Source organism: Opisthocomus hoazin, chromosome 4 (genome assembly GCF_030867145.1).
Source record: "Opisthocomus hoazin isolate bOpiHoa1 chromosome 4, bOpiHoa1.hap1, whole genome shotgun sequence".
Taxonomy (NCBI): domain Eukaryota; kingdom Metazoa; phylum Chordata; class Aves; order Opisthocomiformes; family Opisthocomidae; genus Opisthocomus; species Opisthocomus hoazin.
This window is the reverse complement of record NC_134417.1, coordinates 56,083,821-56,101,822: the sequence shown is the minus strand read 5'-3', so window position 1 is coordinate 56,101,822 and position 18,002 is coordinate 56,083,821. Positions and strand designations below refer to the sequence as shown.

The 18,002-nt window shown below is 46.7% G+C and overlaps 1 protein-coding gene across 1 annotated transcript in view; it reads right to left on the bottom strand.

Moving 5' to 3' along the window:
• JAZF1 (JAZF zinc finger 1) overlaps positions 1-16,420 on the bottom strand; it is a 196,760-nt gene extending 180,340 nt beyond the window's left edge. The window contains exon 1 of the mRNA XM_075417437.1: positions 15,974-16,420. Within this exon, the coding sequence (XP_075273552.1) occupies positions 15,974-16,088 (115 nt within the window). The 5' untranslated portion in view covers positions 16,089-16,420. The remainder of the gene's footprint in view (positions 1-15,973) is intronic.
• Positions 16,421-18,002: the final 1,582 nt, after the last annotated feature.

The window sequence follows — 18,002 nt, the reverse complement described above, 5'->3', positions numbered from 1 at the left end:
ACCAACACTTTTCCTGCTTAAGTGCAAGGTATGTTTACTTTATTACTGAGGAGCTGAAACATTTTCTTTCATAATAAAGTACTCCCTGCCTTCTCCTACCTAAATCAAGGTGAACACTCACGAATCAGACCAAGATCTGGAACATTTTCACTTCTACAGTGACATGGCCAAACACAGGAAACCTGAGAATTATGATTTTCACCAGTTTTAAGATCGATTGAAAAACTTTGCGAAAAAGGCGAAGGTGGCAGAGCTTTCAAAATACCAACCAACCAAAAACACCCCTCCACACCCCCAAACACAACACCCAACACCACCAGACAGAGTTAGCATTTTGTTCTTTTCTCTTTTACTATACTATTGCTGAAGTGAACGTTCAAGATCTATTACACCAAATGGAATAGCCATGAAGGAGGAGATCAGATGGCAAAGCAAGTAATGCAAATCTTATGAAACCCCAGACCTATTAGCACTGTGTAGGCAAAAGTAGTTTGGATCTTATTCCAACCTGCTTTGCAAAGCGCCTTCCAACTTCCCTCACCCCCACTAGACAGAATCTGCACCAGTAATGCTGCTTCACCATTACATAAAGATAAAACCATGCAAATTCCACTTCCACACTGTATTTAATAAACACATTCATTTCCTCTGTGGTCCATATAGACTCAGAAAAGCGTTGGCTATCTCTTACAGGCAAGGCTTTATGTGTTCACCTACAGTCATCTCAAGCAGTGAGAAATGGCAAAGAAAAATACAGGACTCCACATCCTCAGTCCATATCAACTAACTTTAAAGCTGAGGGCAGAGAAGAAATGATGAAAGTCACAAACAACACAGAAATCCCTACATAGTGGCAAGGCCTTGGTGATTTTTAGAAGTGATCTTTGGCACATTCAGTTCTTTGGAAACACCAGATATATGCTGAAAAGGAAAACTTAATCCCGACACCTTGTATTCACAGCTAGCTATGGAGTGCAGTGCTGGTAGCCCACACTCAGGAAACAAGGAGCACTGTGTTTATTTTACTATATCCAGTTCAGAACAGTACCATCAAGTTGACACCACAAGTGGAGATCAGCAGGAAAAGACTGTATTTATCTAAAAATCTTTACTCCTCATCAGAAGACCTCTGTATAAGCTGCTCCCTCGACACTGGAGCTGATAAAAATCAGCGAACCACACACACGAGCTCACGCAGCGTGAGACCCGCAGATCACAAAACATGTAAGAACTTGCTCCTTCTCAGGAAATGCCCACAATCCATCCTCAAATGCAAGCCCCGAACAAACATTAAAATACCGCAAGCCACTACGCCGTTTATCTAACTCCTTGAACTGTGACCATCACTGCAGTTATCTGAGCACTTGAACAAAACTGACGAACATGCACTTAGCAACATATCTCATTATTACTACATTTTTGTGGCAGGCAAACATACAGGCTTTTCTCTGTTCTCCTCCAACCAAGATATCTGCTAAAAAGTCTGCATCTCCCCAGCCAGCCAATGTATTATTTGAGCCATTCTTGTAAGGTCACGTCATCGTTACTGCATGTCTTTCATATTGCAACACATCCCAAGCAACAGAAACAAAATTACGACTAAACAAGTTCCTACTATATTAACAAGTCCATCAAACCACTAGAAATGCAATGTTCTCATATCTGTGGTGATTTGAGAACACTGAGAAATTTGATTGCACAGAAGCTGCTCTGTGCTCCCCCTGCACCATCTCCAGAAACAGCACCCGCGAAGGGAGGATGGAGCTGCCTCCACACAGATCTACCTCTTGCTTCTACGTCTTCTCTTCCCTCAGGCCGTCAGATAGAAGAGCTGCCAAGCTCGGTTTAGTCAGTGAAGTAACACAGGTTTTCCATGTAACAATCAATCAGCTTTGTTTAACTAAACCATATACGTCAATTTTAAAAATCACTCAGTACCAAAAGGATACACCACAAAAGACCATCCGTTTTCAGAGGGTGAGGAGCTCGGCACTTCCTAAGTATCAACCCCTCTACAAAAGTATCTTATGCTGATCGTGGAAAAACTAGGATACGTGTTGTCATCCCCCAAATCATTAGTTCTCCCCTCTCAAAGTAAAGAAAACTCAGAGTGCTTCTATGGATATATGACAGTTAAAGTGCTACAAACAGAGCAATACCACAGTTGTGCTCTTCTCCGAGATGCTCAGCCCAGCTACCACCTATGCAGCATCAGACCACGTGTCTCAGCATGAGCCAGCACGTGACATTCTATGAGATACCACACAGGCAAGCTCCTGTTTTGCTGAACTCGCATGGATATGCGCTCAACTAGAAGTGGCAGCACGCTGTTCGGCCCAGGTAAACTCCTACTGCTTAGGACACGATTGCTTGCTAGCTGTTTTGTTTGTAGGAATCCTTTTCCACTGCAGCCATGACACCACAGCACCAACTAGTAGAGAGCAAGGAGACAGGAGGACTGTGAGACTTCAGCTTCGTGTACCTAACAATCAACAACATATGACACTCCACTGTGCAGCAAGGACACCCACACTGAACACAGATCTCCTCTGCCACGCTGCAAGACACTTTGGGGCTCGAAATACACAACACAGAGCAGTTCAACTTGATGCATTGTTTTAAAATGGGGGACAGCCAATTTGCTGTCTCATATGCTTGTGAGATAGAAGTCTTGTCTTGGAAAAGAATTCAGATCAGATTCATATCTACCCAAACACAAAAGTGAAACCTTCTGGTAATGGTCTTTGTGCTTATGCTCTGCTCTTAGTAAAAAGTCAAAAAAAACCCAACAAAACCAATAATTGCTTTCCAGAGTGCTTGTCATTAGTCCTGCCTACTGGACTCTAAAAACTGCTGCCACACAAGATGTGCGATTGCTTAACTCCAGCAGTTCAAAGGTAGGAAGCTGCAATGGGCTCATGGTGAGTAAATCGGTGTACAGGTCAGCAGAGGAGATCCACAAAAAAATAATCTCAAAATTAGCAGCAAACTGCCTGTCAGAGAATCTACTATTAAGAGACCTGTTCTACTAAGCCACCTACCCATGAAAACAAGGTAGAAAGCAACCAAAGGGTACCTAGAAGGGAAGTTCCGCTAGGACAGCAACAAAACAATGTTTGCTTAGGGGGGATGGGCCACGAGCCCAACGTTTAACAAATCCAAGTACTCTAACAGGATGGCTTTAAAACTGACCTTAAGAGAAAGTCTACCATACTCTTGGAAGAACAGGAAGAGGATATGTCATATCTGAGAAGGAGGTTGCTTATTTCTTCACCAAGAGTGCTACATAACATAAACAGTCAGTAGTTGAGAACCAGTGTTTTGAACCCTGTCCTCTGGATTGAGTATTTGGCGCTCAGCATCCTGAGCAGCAAAGCGAAGTAGAAAATTTCAAGTCTCAGGTATGTAAAGTTCTGCTTCAAAGTGAAAATACGGAGAGGAGTAATAAATGCCCAGATCATTAATGTTGCTCTTAAGGAGTGCGATCTACATAGAATGAATTAAAAAAAAAAGCACCATGACAGGTCACCTGCAGAGGAGGGAAATTAAAAATACTAAGAGGAATTCAGACAGCTTGAAAACATAGCTAGCATAACCTGCAGAAATGATCTAATATGAGGAAGTGTTTAGTAATATGGACAAGTGGGGTTTTCAAGATAAATTAGATAAGGACTTTGAGGGCAGTACACTGAGGATACTTTTGGCATCTGTTAAGAGCTCTGAATCTCACTGAAGTATGAGTCTCAAGCAGGCTGCATGAACAACCTCCAGCATCCAACCCCAAAGTGAGTCAGGGGAAAGCAGGTGCCCTGTACACTTGCTCCTGAATTAGGGATGTCTCTGACTAGCAAGAAAAAGAACATGGTTTTTATTCAGGCAGGTAACTCTGTTCAGTTTTAGAGATTCAAAACCCCCAACCAAACCTCCTGTTAAAAAGATTATTTAAAAAAGCAAACTCCTTTGTCTTTCACAAACTCCTTTCCTTCCTTGCTTCAACTTCAGATTTCTTCATCTTTACTCCTTGCTATACTCTGCTTCCTTGTTTTCTCTAGAAGGAAGAGTGAAAATTAGGAAAAAGATATCAGACATCAGTAAACAATGGAGCCAGTATGTACAGATTGGAGTCTCCTGGACCCCAAAAACCTGGTGTTTCAGCCTTAATTCTTCAGTTTGAAAGGCGGACATCACACACGTGGTGAAGATGAGAAAGGCACCTTCTGTGTTTATTGGGTTAAAGTCCTAACGCAGGGGCCTAAACAATACAAGTACAGTGTATCATACTGTTATGCCTGTGTAAGTGTCCTGTTCCTGAGCCACACCTGCCCTACAGAGCATCAAAGATAAATAAATTGGAACAATCGGCATTCACAAGAAAATGCGGCTTTGAGATTTCACAGGATGAAGTGGTTCAGTGGTTCCAGGGCAGAGGAACAGCAGCAGCAGCCGTGATAAAGGCACCAATAAACCACCCGTCAGTGGAGCAACAGGAGCAGAGAACAGAACGAACAGTCAGAAGGATCATCTATAGCTGAGCACAGACACCAGTTGCAGATTTTTTTTTTTCTTTTTTGAAAGCAGTAACAGAACAGTAGGCAATTTCTGATTTGCTTAAAACCCTAAACCAGGTACCCACCAACACTACCACGGAATGCACACGGAATGCCTTTCTAGATGGATACTTACTATGCAAAGGGCAAACCACTGTGGGGCACTCAGAACCAAAGCCTGTGGACTGCGTGTACGCGTAGCAGAATGCTCTGCTCAATGTAACTGCTGATCAGAAGTTAAACACTGCCCGAGCACTTTCCTCCACAGAGAGTAACAGGCAGGTATGGAATTCATAATCCCCTTGCTTCCACCACCAGCCAGGGCTTGGCAGATAAGAAGTGGCAGGGGATGAGGGAAGTTGAAACTTCCTGGTTTAGGAAGCAAAGCTAGGAAAGAACAGAAGAAAGATAGATGTAAAGGTCCATTTTTGTTTCACAGGTCAACACAGATGAGAAAAAAAAAGGTGTTTTTTTTTTTAAATTCCATCCCTTGGTATGTATGTTGGTTTTTTCAGTCATGAAAGGATGACTAATCCCACACAACTATCTTCCCAAAATACAGGTACTGGAAGGTTTTTTTTCTTCTTAGCACTGCAGTTTACTATTTTGTGTCAATTTGCCAAAAGAAAACTAAATATGTGGGCTCCTCCTAACCACCTCTATTCATTTCTCACTTTTTATCCTAACCACCTGACTCTCTGCAGGCTTCTGCAAGAAACGTTTACTTGGTCTTCAGTTATAATTAATATTTTAAAATTACACATGCAGAAAGATCAGCATGAATTATTATCCCTAATTATTGATACAACAAGTCTAATGGAATACAATGACTACATAATAAATTTAAAATTATCACACCACATAACAATACTTTCTAGAAAACTGTATACTCAATTCCATGTCATGGTTCAAGCCACACACCACCACTAGAAATTATAAACAAATACTAACATGCCTTCAATATTTATGCACACCTGCTACTACAGAACAAGAAATTGCAAAATTACGTGTTTGGGCTCAATCTTGAATTCATACCAAGTATCTTTAGCAGCCACTTAAACCATTGCAGGCAAAACTCCACTCCTTTCAAATATTAAGGGGTTGAGGTTTGAGGAGGGTGAGGAGAGCAAGGGGATTTGGTTTCCAAATGCAACTGCTGTGAATTCCGTACAGGCACGGTCAGAGACGAGGCATTCCTTCGTTTCCAGAATACTTAGTGGCAGTAAGCAATCCTATGGTGTTTGCAAAAAAAAAAAAGGGGTCACAAGCTGTACACTCACCACATTTCAGAGGTCACTGGAATAACATAGAATTCAGGTGACACTGCTACAGGAACTGCACTTTTTATTTAAAAAAGGAAGAAAAGAAAAACTCAGGTCACCATTGAGAGAAAAGAACTGCAGCTGAGTTTTATTATATCTGTTTCTGTATCTGAAATGTATTTGAGACCGTTAAGTACACTTCAGGTATAGCAAGAACCGATAGAGAATTTCTCACCCATCTCTTTTATGATGATTTCTAACTCAGAGATACAAAAATTGCTACAGAACTAAAATTCATCAAGTACAGGCTGTTCAAATGTGTTTTTTTTATTTTTAAAATCCAACCACTTAATATTAAAATACAAGAATGCAACCAAAAATATCCACAGAAGGTAACAGCAACAAATACCTTTTCCCCATCCTGGACATCCAATTATTGTCGCATACCTGAACAACCTCTTGATATTTACCCCGGCTATGGAAGCAGGTTAAGCAAGCCACTAATGCTCCCTGGCATATAACCATGTTCCAGATCATGGTGTCCAACACAGACTTTATCTCCTCACTGAATCTGGTCTGAAGCGAGCCCTGGGTAATTGCCCCAAGGTAAGTGTCAGCAAAGACAGGGTATTTGCTCTGTTCTGAAGACAAGCTCTTCAGAATCTCACAAAAAACTTGCCAGCGAGAAAGGGGTTACTCTGCATAGCTGAAATAAGAATAAGACATTACGTATAGGTAGCTCCCGATAGATGCCCTAGGACAGAGATCAAGATCTGGAATCACTGTTAAGCACGCTGCTGAAGATTAAGCACCAGGACCAATACAGCTACAGTGTCAGCATTTCCCATCTATAAAAAGCATTTACATAGTTCAGGAGTATTTAGTCAATGTAAGAGATTTTCTGAGGTGTAAGGAAAATGCAGTTATTACCAATGCTAGGAATGTGTGGAAGCAGTCCTACAGCCGAGCTAGAAACCCTAAAGTATAGCAAGTGCTTACACTGAGCCTGGGAAAACGAAGACTCCCTAGCGCAGGCCTGTGAAATGAAGTGCATACAAAAAAAATCCAAACCCCATAACATTATCTTCCCACCCTCCACAACTACACCATTACCTTTCTCCATGTCTTCCCAGGAGCACAGAGCTCTTGTAACTACACTAGAGGACCCCAGACCATCCTAGTTCCTCCCTGGAAGGTTATGCAACTACGGGATTTTATTTTAAACATCTTATAAGCTATCCTTCTCCCTACAAATATCACAGCAGTACTAAGTAATTTTTATTGAATTTGTTCCTGTCAATGAAGCTGCCAACTGCCTGTTCCACCCTGCCACATCCATGGTATTCTGCATTTGGACAAATAACCCCCAGCCTGAGCGCACAAAGCGGCATAAGCCTGAGCCTCTTCACCTTTCTGTGCCATCACTGCCGCAGAGGTTTTTCGCTCCCGTTCCACAAATCCACCTTTTTCGCATTAGCATACTCCTTAAGTGAGTCAGGAAGCTCTTGCAATACAGCCCAAACAAATACATGGGGAAAAGCAGTTATTTGGGGGTTTCCTTAGAACTGCACGTATCTTTCCCCTCCCTCTATTCTATGCAAAAAAAAAAAAAAAAAAAAAAAGGCAATCAGATACTGCAGACCTGACGCCTTGGAAGGAAGGTTCTGCAGGCATCCCAAGAGCTTAACAGGATAAACAGGAAGAAAAGCTCCCTGGCCCCAAACTAAAAGAGCGACAAGTATGTAAGTGGCTCACCATTATTTTTTGCATCAAAACTGGGACTTTAACAACTCTCACCTCACCCAGCTAACCCAGTACAACCATCAACGATGCCTACAAGGCAGCAGACACCCCTCTACTCAACAGCAAGTTAGACAAGTCGCAGCGCTTCTCCAACAGATTGCTAGAAAAACACGTAAACTTCCAGGGTTTCCCCGCAAGTCAGTCACCAGCTTTACTTGGATCAGTGTCAGCCCTTTCACCTGAAGACAAAGGAAGCAAGGGCAGAGGTCAGTAATGTGGTATGCAGCTCTCACCTGCAAGCAGGCACGCAGCTGAAGTCTACACCAAGCCTTTCAACGAATTTTCAGGTCACTCCCGTAATGCTAACGCATACAGTCTGACAAAGCTACACAGAAGGATGACATCAAAATAAACGACTGAAATAATGACATAGTGGTGTTGTCTTCACTGAATGCCACAGTCATCTACCATATCAGGGGCCAAGTTCACATTCATGTACCCATGCTAATCTCATACAGCAGTGAAATTGGACCTCCTGGGTCTAAAATGTACTTCCTCCCAGTTTCTGGGTTACAGCTCCACTTGCTTCTACTGGGACAATTCCCAGAAAGTAAGATGGTGACTACATTACACACCGCTGAAAAAATACGGGATATTTTACATTTATTTCTCCTTTCCACAGCATACTTGGATATTCAGCAGTTCTATTATTATTCAACAAATATTTACTACCTGTCAGAATACGCTGGGAAAAAAAATGTATTTCCGGAACAAACAGAAACATTTGCAGCTTACTCCAGTATCTTCAATTAAACTGCACAGTACTAATATACTCCGCCCTGGGCACTGATCAGAGACACAAACAGCACCGTGGTGTCACCAGCATCTCTGGTGAGGAAATCCTTTCCCCTTGTTTATCACGGCACAAAGTTAAGAAGCAGCCTCCTAAGAACTCAGGGCGAAAAATGCAAAAATTAGTAGCAAAGAAAAATCATTGAACCATACACTGGACTATTTCTATTGCACAGATCAGAATGTCGCTCCAGCCTCTTGTAACTAAAGGAAAGGTTAATAAACCACACGTACTCCCCCAAAGTATTTCCAGAAGTCTCAGGTTAGAATTAGACACTGAATAACAGGAATCAGTTGTTTAATTTTAATTGTGAAATTATTCATAAAGACAGTCCCTTAAAACCAGGGACTGTTTTTTGTTAAATACAGCTGATTTATCAAATCAATTCTCTAACAGCTGCCATTTCAAATTAACATTAAAATCTTTGCCTTTCTTCAAGTGTATATAGCTGCTCCTTAGATGCTTATCACCTAAATTTTGAATTGCTGGTGCTTACTAGAGACAAATAAAATTAATTCTCAGTGAAATACAGCTTATTCAAGAATTATAAATAAAGAAAAAAAAAAGTACATTCAGAAGCAATATCAGAAGTACACTGGAAGCAGCTGGCCTCCAGTGCTTATTTCTTTTTCATTAAAGTATTCTGCAGCTTGACACAAAATATTTCTGATTACTTGTTTGTATTTGCTTTCTGTTGTATACCAGGAAGGAATTGTAGGTAAGATTGTCTCCAGATCAAACACGTTTCTTCATCTTTCAGCATCACCTCTTCCTCAAATTATTTTTTATTGCATACATCCCAGTCTCTTCACACTCCTCAAGAAAATGATATAGTGAAAAGACGACAATATGACCGGCATCCACCTGATTATTTTACAATTCCTGTAAGGACTGCAGGTTATCTATGAAACCATCCTCTCATTTTCTGAAGAGCAGAAGTGATAATCATTATAAATTTTCCCCTGAAGGTAAGTATGTCCTACCCAAGTGAAATATAACACAACTGCTACAAGTTACCTGATGTTCCTTCAGTTTTTCATTTTCTGACTCGCATTTGTTTAGGTCTGCTAGGGTACAAGAGGGGCAAGTCTTGCTGACAGTAGGGACACAGCTCTGCAATGAGTCTCACCCAAAGCCACTCAAGCCAGCAGAGAAAAAAGGAAAGATCCCTACTGGCTTTAAGTGAGGCCTTCAATCTCAGAAACAAAAAATCAGTTTGCAGCATGTTCACGGATGTTTGTTTTCAGCCCTTTCTTCCTAGGAAATACACCATTCGAACTTTACACCATTAAAACACCTCATGCTTTAGCCTTAGTGTACTTGGCAACCTCAGAACAAGAAGATATTTCACATCACAGAAGTACCGAAAATCATGTTTTAGTTAAAGTTTACTGGCAATTCTATTTACCTCCATATGGTTAATACAACCTGAAATTTTTACAAAAGTTGCGCTTATCATTATTTAGATTCAAACCCAAAGAGCAAAGGAAATCAGACCTGAAACTGGAAAATAATCCAAATCTCTGCCCTGCTCAAGATTATGAGTAGGGGAAAAAACTGCTGATCAGACCTGTTAGTCAAAAGAGATTATGTTTGATAGAAAAGTTTTCCAGAAGGAGAGCTTTCCTCACCACAACAACTTGGAAAGTAAATGAGCAACATCCTTGGAACAGATACCCTTCCACATCACTGAAATGAATTTTCCATAAATAACAAAAATTACAGCTGTAGAAGTACTGGGCAGAGAATGAACTTAAAATCAACACAGTCACAATTAGGTTTTTCTAGTTCCTTTCCATGAACAGTAATTAGCACTGCTGCTGAGGTAAATGCATGTAATTGTTCATTTATTTTGCCAGGCTACAGGTTTACGCGCATTACATAGCATGGCAACTGAGCCTAGGTCTGTCCTTGGATTAACAGAACATCCCATATATTTCGTTGCCACATCACTCTCAGTGTGAAGAGCCTTAGGATAAGATCGACCTCTTCAAAACAGCTCGTCTCAACTCCAAACATGAATTTACACATTGAGCAAAATGCTGAAAAAGAGCTACATGGCAGTAACCACTTAGACGATGTTCACATTCTTCTGAAGAGCTCAGCTTTAGGCGAACAAAATCTTTCATCCAGACTTAAGTTTGGCAGGCCTTCCATAAATGCTGAAGCGTGTAGCCCCTCGTCCTCATCACTAGCGATGTAAAAGGGTCGCATCTTTTTATGCTTGTTTTACATGATACACTGTGAGCTCCAACACAGAAGCTGCCATCTATGTCACACTGCACTTAACCCAATTCGCTGATGGAAGTCTGGACAACACAAGAGAAGAGAGCGAAGCAAACATTTTAGTGATACCAAATGCCATCCTTGCACATGCTCACAGCCAACTTGTAATCCAACACCTTCTACTACGAAAGTGAGGACATAGCTCAATCTTTATCAGCACTTCTGAGAAAATATTGCAAGGGCCAACTTTAGGTAAGCTGCATGCATTCAGCCAATGGATTATTCAGCCACTTCTCTTTACTGTGGAATCTGTTCCCTTGACTGCCTCTTATTAAATAAGAATTGAAGTCACTGAAGGTAGCAGATGCCAAAGTTCACCACCACACATGGAATCTCTCATAAGCCTCATCCCCCTTCAAAAAACCTGAACGTTCCAGATACACGGTATTTTACATAGAAGATTCTGGTCTGTCTTCTACAACTATTCTTTTATTGAAGAAGTTTTATTTTTCCCACTAATCCTATCACTTAGGAAAGCAGCTGCCTCTGCTCCTACAGCAAGTACTGTTCTGTTGCAGGTCCCATCCTAATAGTTCGGAATCGGTCAACCCTGATGAGAAGCATCGTAGCTCCCAGTTCCGACAGCAATGCTACACAAGTACCTCCCTGGAAGCTATCCAACACTGGGACTTCTTACAAAGTCGTGATGAAACGTTCAGTGACAGCAGATCATCTTAGTTTGTGCAATTACTATATACACAGATGGCTCTTATTTTTTCCCTTCAAATTCTTCTAGCAGTTTCAGTGCAATACAATTAAACTCTATTCCCACTAAGGTAAAAGTGTCTTGAGATTCATCTTTTGTATCTCTTCCTACTCACCCCTCCACCTCTTTGGGCTCACCACTGTATGTTGAGACACTCATTTCACTCTCATACGTCTCCTCAATGTTCGATGAGTCTCAGGAGAAACAGAACTGCTCAGACCATGCATACAGCGACACAGGTGCATACAGCATGTCGGTACTCATCATGAACTAAGCAAACATATAGTGGCTCACCCAAGCAACAATCTCATCCATACACATGATTAAAAAACTCTTCAACTATAAATGCCAAGCAAAAATTAAAAAATAAAGTGAAGTTGTCCAAATTTAAGAGCTTCAGCTGAAATACTGCCTCTTCAGCACCAGAATAAACTTTACATTAGCAGCTAGCTTTAAGGAGCTACTTGACCCCCCCCATTCTGAAGGATGCAGTCCAGCTGTGGGTAGACTGAGGAAGCATCAAAGGGGAGGGGGAGCAGAAAAAGAAAAAATCCAGAAACCAAAGGGTGTGGCCCTCGACTTCCATGAACAGCTGAAAATGCCCCAGAAGATTACTTTTTACTAAGTTAAGAAATCAAGGTAATTTCAGAAACGCTCTGTGGAACCAGAGGTGCCATTCCCAACATCACAGCCAAACACACTACCAGGACTGCAGAAACGCAACAAAATTTGCCACGTTGCCACAACTGAATACTCAGCTGATAGGGGTTGTTTTTTTTATTTTCTCCCCTCTTGACAGTACTGTGGGGAATTGAGTGGTTTAAGTACATTCCATTCTACAGTGTGAATGTGGCAAACAGCAGTAAATTACGCCTTTTGCTCCCAGAGTGGGGACATCAGAAGAGTCAGCTGGTCTAACTGCAGAGGACCAGAGCAGCCAAAACCAAGAGGCAGGGCGACAGCCTGACAAGGCAGACTAAAAGCCCCCTCTTCTCGGCACACTTGCAGAGAAGGTAACAGCACTTCAGGTTGCTCAGACACCATGCTGGTAGGAAGAGCTCACAGAGAAGCAGTTACTAACCAGCAGTTTTAAATCAATGTCTGTTTTTCAGCTGCGAGCCACAGAAAACGTGAATACGGTCTGTTTGATAGCACTGCTACAAATTTAAGAGTTCCTCCTGCAAAACGTGGTCTTGCTGCAGGAGCACTGGCAGGGCCTTCCAAAAGCCCCCAGAGCAGTGCTCCTGCGCTAGCCTAACTCTTCAGGAGTCTTCAATACATAAACGCAAACCCCAGCAGGCAGCAGATATGCTGACAGGCACATGGAACCATCTCAGAGTTGAGTATCTCATCCAACTGGCACAACTCTCACAGGTTATCTGCACTGGCACTTTTTCAAGTAACTGGCCATTTATCAGGTGGCCCCTAAGGCATAGTAGAAAAAAACCCAAACCTCTGTACACTGAATGATTTAATTACCATATGATTGTTTCATTAACATATGATTATTCATTTACGTTGTGTTATGAGTAAGGAAACCTACTACAGAAGCCCTCGGAAACCAACCACATTCTGTCCCCAGAATGCCGCAACCGTTGTTTCCTTCTACTAAATCAAGCTGTATTTGCAAGGTTGACCAAAAAAAGATCCCTTGATAAGTATTTGTTCCCACTTCTTCAGAGACATAATACAGCTCTGAAAAAAGCCCAAATCCTTACCAGCTCTCCACTGATGATGCGAAAGATGCTTAACCCGCCCTGTGCGATGTGGCAGAGCAGCAGCATTGCAGCAGCCAGCCCGCCAAGAGCCCAGGCCATAAACCCCTCCCCACACAGAGCTGTTTGCAGCATCAAGTTTGTTATCTGCGCTGTAACACCGTCTGCCCAGCAATCACCCACTTCAGTTTAAACTAATAATGGAAAATAACTCAATCAAGTTTTCTTTCTTCCTGCAGCACGCACAGAAGGCCCAAAGCAACGTATTTGTCAGACACCACATTACTCTTTGCTCTACATGCCAAAAACTACAGTCAATTTTTAATGCAACAAATTTCAGGGCACATTTCTAGACCTGTGTGACAGCAAAAATTGGACGCTGTTCGCGTCAGACGTACTGGGAAAATAATTCCAACATAAGCTGCTATTCAGGCATTTACTCCTTTCTTTCCCAGCTGCCTTCAGAAAGGTTAATCACTTTTCAGCAGAATGCTTATCTGGCGAGCTTTCACAGACTCTCACCCTCCAGGCTGCGCCAGGAGCCCCTCACTCGCACCAAATTGTACGGCTGAGCCTCCACGTGCGAGCTGGTATCCACAGTCGGTGCCACTGGTGCAACTCCCTACTGACTCTTCCAGTGTTCGACAGAGGTGAGCAACACAATGTGCCCGCACCTTGCCTTCTCAAGCAGGTCAAGTTTAACCCACCATCACGCTGAGGCGAAACGTTAAAGATGAAGCACGAGCAACCCCACGTCATTCTCCACCAGTTTGTACTCCGTCAGCGGCGCGCGTGACATCGTACGGGCAAAGTTTCAGTTCTGTGTCCCACCAAGTGCTGACAAATGACACATTCGTTCGGTACGTACGCACCGAATCTGTAATTTTAAGATAGGAAAAAAGTAATGAATACTGGTTATGGAATTAAATATAAAGCTATTACAAAATGACAGTATTTCAGCATATAGTTCTCTTCTCTGGGTAAAGTCTAAGAATGGCTGATTAAAGAGCAACACACAGACCATATGAGCTGGGCTCTATCTTTTCCGACACCCTCTGGGCTGCGGCACCTCAGGGCTGATAATCCACTTGAGGGACGCACAGGGTGGCTTGCGAACTCTCATTTTGGGAAACTGCACACCATAAAAGCTTAGGGGAAAACGTGACGCATGGTGTAGGAAAAGCTAGGAATCTGAGATTAAAAAAAAACCACCAACAAAAAACCCCAACAATATCACAACAGTACGCCTGCACCACGTCGAGTCATAAATTAACACAGTTTCGCGGTATGTGGTTTTGCTACCTCACGCTAGGCATCGTGATCATTATGAGAACCACACCTTTCATCTCACTGGCCTGTAACATCGCGTTAACCTAATGTTACACTTGCAGTTAAAACTCCGGCCCCTTTTTTCAGGTACTCGGGCCTGTGAGAACTTCACAAACCGAGACGCACCGTGGGTTCATCACTGTGGGTTCAGCGTTTCGTAGCAGCACGCCGTTTCCTCACGCTTGCCATGAAACACGCGAGCCCCCGGCCCCTGGGTGCTTAAAACCTCTGCCGTGTCCCCAGATTTTCAAACTCGGTCCGCTTCAAAGAACTGCCTCAGCTTTTGACAGTTCAAACGCTGCATTTTATTTGCAAAAAGAGAGAGTCGAGAAGTTTCGGGGGGCAGCGGCCCGCCAGCCCGGGCGGCACACCTGCCCAGGCAGCGCAGCGGAGGTGCGGGGCGGCGGCGGGGCCGCGCCCGGCCGGGGCCGCGATGCTTCGCCGGGAGCCGGGGCCGGCCCCTCCACGCCTAGGGCCCGGCCGGGCGCGGGCAGGCCAGTCCCGCCGCAGCGGGGAGAGGGAAAGTTGGCGCCCGCGGCCGGCCGGGAGCCGCGCCGCCCCCTCCTCCCCCGGGCGCCGCCTGCGCTGCCGAGGGGCGGCCCCGGCGGCCCCTGCGCACGCTCCCGCCCGCGAGGCGCCCTCGCCGGGAAGGCACTGACGAGTCATCGCCCCGCAGGCCCGGCGGCGTCCCCGCCCCCGCGGCCCTGGCGGGACGGGCGGCCGAGGGGCGCGGGGAGCGGCGGCCGACGGGGCAGCCCGCAGGTGATGATCCCTCCGCGGCCCGGCCCGGGCTCCGGCGGCTAACGGCAGCGGGTCCCAGCCGGCCCCAGGGGCTGAACCGGCGGGCCCGCCGCCGCAGCCGCCGGGCCCGCCCTCCACGCCCACCGCGCCGGCGGCCCCGGCCTCCCTCACGCCGTCCCCTCGGCCGAGGGCCGCCCGCCGCGCTGCGGCGGCCGGAGCGCGACCCGTCCTCCCCCACCACACCTAGCAACAGCGCTGACAGGACGCAGCGGCGGCGGCGGGAGGAGGAGGAGGAGGAGGAGGAGGAGGAGGAAGCGGAATGGCTGCCGCGGCGGCGGCGGCGGCAGCAGCTCCCTCCCTGCCTCCCTCCCTCCCTCCCTCCCCGGAGCCCTGACAGCCAGAGCCGGGGCGGAAGCAGCAGGCGGCGTGCTGTGCCCGTCCTCCTCCCTCCTCCTCCTCCGCCGGGCTCCTGCGCTCCCTCCTGCCAATGCAAACTAACTCCCCCACGCCAGGGCCGGCGGGCTGCGCGCCTCCCCCGCACCCACCCATGCCGCCGCCGCCGCGCCACACGCCGCCTCCCCCAGGAGCCCTCCACGTCGCCCGCAGGACCCCCCCGCCACTCCTCCCCAGCCGACCTCCCTCCCTCCCTCCCCCGCCGGCTGCCGCCGCGCCCCGGCCCCCGCTGCACCTTGTGCCCCCCCCCATCCCGCCGCCGCACACGCGGCCCCCACGCCCCCCGCGCCCGCCCTGCCCCGCCGTCGCCCGCGGCCCCGGCCCTGCGGGGCACTCACCGATGTGGTTGTCCTCGATGTGCTCGATGAGCTCCGCCAGGGTTGGGAAGTGGAGCCCGCAGCCCCCGAACCTGCAGGCGTTGGAGAAGAAGGAGGCGGCGGCGATGCCTGTCATGGTTTTACATCGAGATCCCCCGGCGGTGCCTGCTCTGCCAGGGCCGGCGGCGGCAGGGCGGGGAGAGGCGGGGGCCGGGGGGAACGGGACGGAGAGAGCGAGAGATGGGGAGCGAGAGACCGAGCGCGGGTGGGGGTGGGGAGGAGGAGGAGGTGGCGGCGGCGGCAGCGTCGGGAGCGGCGGAGGGGAGGGACGGGCTGGGTGGGGGGAGATGAGGCAGCCGCAGCTGGGAGGAGGGACCAGCGCGGCTCTGTAACAGCTGTGCTGCCCCGGCGGCAGCGGGAGGAGGAGGAGGGCACCGGGGCCGCCCTCCGCGCCCGCCGCCGGGGGACACCCGCGCCTCCTGGTCGCGGGGGCGGCGGAAGCCACCGTCCGGCTCCGAGCGGGCGTGGGGAGGGGAGGAGGGCGCGCCCTGCCGCTAACTTTCCCCCTCAGCCTTTCGGCAGGCAGGGCCGGGGGCTGCGGGAGCAGCCGGCGGGGCGAGGGGAGCGGAGCCGGAGCCGGAGCCGGGAAGGTGGGCCCGCTCCTGGGGGGCTCTCCCGGCAGTCGGTTCTTAAGGCAGCCGTCCGCTCCGCCGCAGCGGGGGTGAGTGACCCGCCCTGAGCGAGGTGGCGAACCCCGAGGGGAGTCGAGGCCGCCAGACCCAGCCCTCACCTGCCCGCCGACCAGGCAGAGGCCCGCGGCACCTGCGCGCCCTGCGGCCGGCCAGGCCTCGGGGGCAGTGGGCCCTCCCCGCCGCAGGGTGGGCTCCGGGCCGGATCCTTCACGCCTTCGCCCGGCGGCCCCCGGCGTGCCCGCCTCGGCGGGGCAGGGTGCGAGGCCGTGGCCCTGAGGAGGCGGGGGGCGGGGGGGGGGGGGAGTTAGCAGGAGCCGCCCGCACCTCGCTCCCAAGCCCTGTTCTGACTTTCTGTCTCCAGAAAGCTATTCAGCAGAGAGACTGGCTGATTAATTGATTTTAATGAAGGTCTCCCTAGGCTCAAATTCGCAGACAGCTTTATTTAAAATTAAAAGGGGAAAAAAAAAGAGATTGTCAGGAAGGCTTTTTTTTTTCTCTCACATCTGTTTTAGAATCATCTTTTTTCCATATTTGTATGGTTCTACAATATTGTTCGTAATTTTGAGCAAAAGTATGGCAAAAAAAAGCCTCAATATCTGCATAAGGCTCTCTTAATTGTGTAGGTAGGGGTGATTCTGCTGATCCTACTGATGGGTAATGGTCCCAGGCTGTTCTCATCTCTCTAAACTTAAGCGTATGCGTAAGAATAAGCAGAGCCCTTGCCTCTTTTATTAACTTAACTGTAGAGCAGGTGGGGATGTCCCTAGCATTGCTGTGGGAGCCAAAGAATAGCAAAGCCTAAAAATGTGGTGGAGTGGTTAGGGAATGGAAAAATGAGTATTTGCCCACTTTCTTAAAGCATGAGAAATTTTGGAGCTAGTTCCTGGTGCCCTGTAGATCAGAGAACCTATTGCTCGTGGTGAGAAAACAAGCTTTATCTTGCAGGTTATTTTAGTCGTTTTCTTACACATTCACTTTAATATTTTTCTGGTGTTTTGCCTTCATCCATATATTTTTATTGATGTATGAATCCACTCCATTTAGTTTATATCGAAGAAAACCAAGCACAAGCCCTGCTTTCCAGAAGAATGCCATGTTGAAGAAGCCTTCTCTTACTTCAACACATAGAGCTAGAGTTTGTAAATGGAAATGCTGAACTGCAGAACTATAACAATGTTGTAGCTTTTACACTTTTGAAAAAAAATGCTGACATGGACATATGGTAGTCCACAGTAAGTTTTCAGGGTTGACTGTGGTCTACCTGTAGCCTAGAGGGTTGGGGAACTGCTGCTGTTAGGCATTTCATGAAAATGGGTAATTCTTTTGAATAATACAGACGGTTTTGGTATCAGTCATCT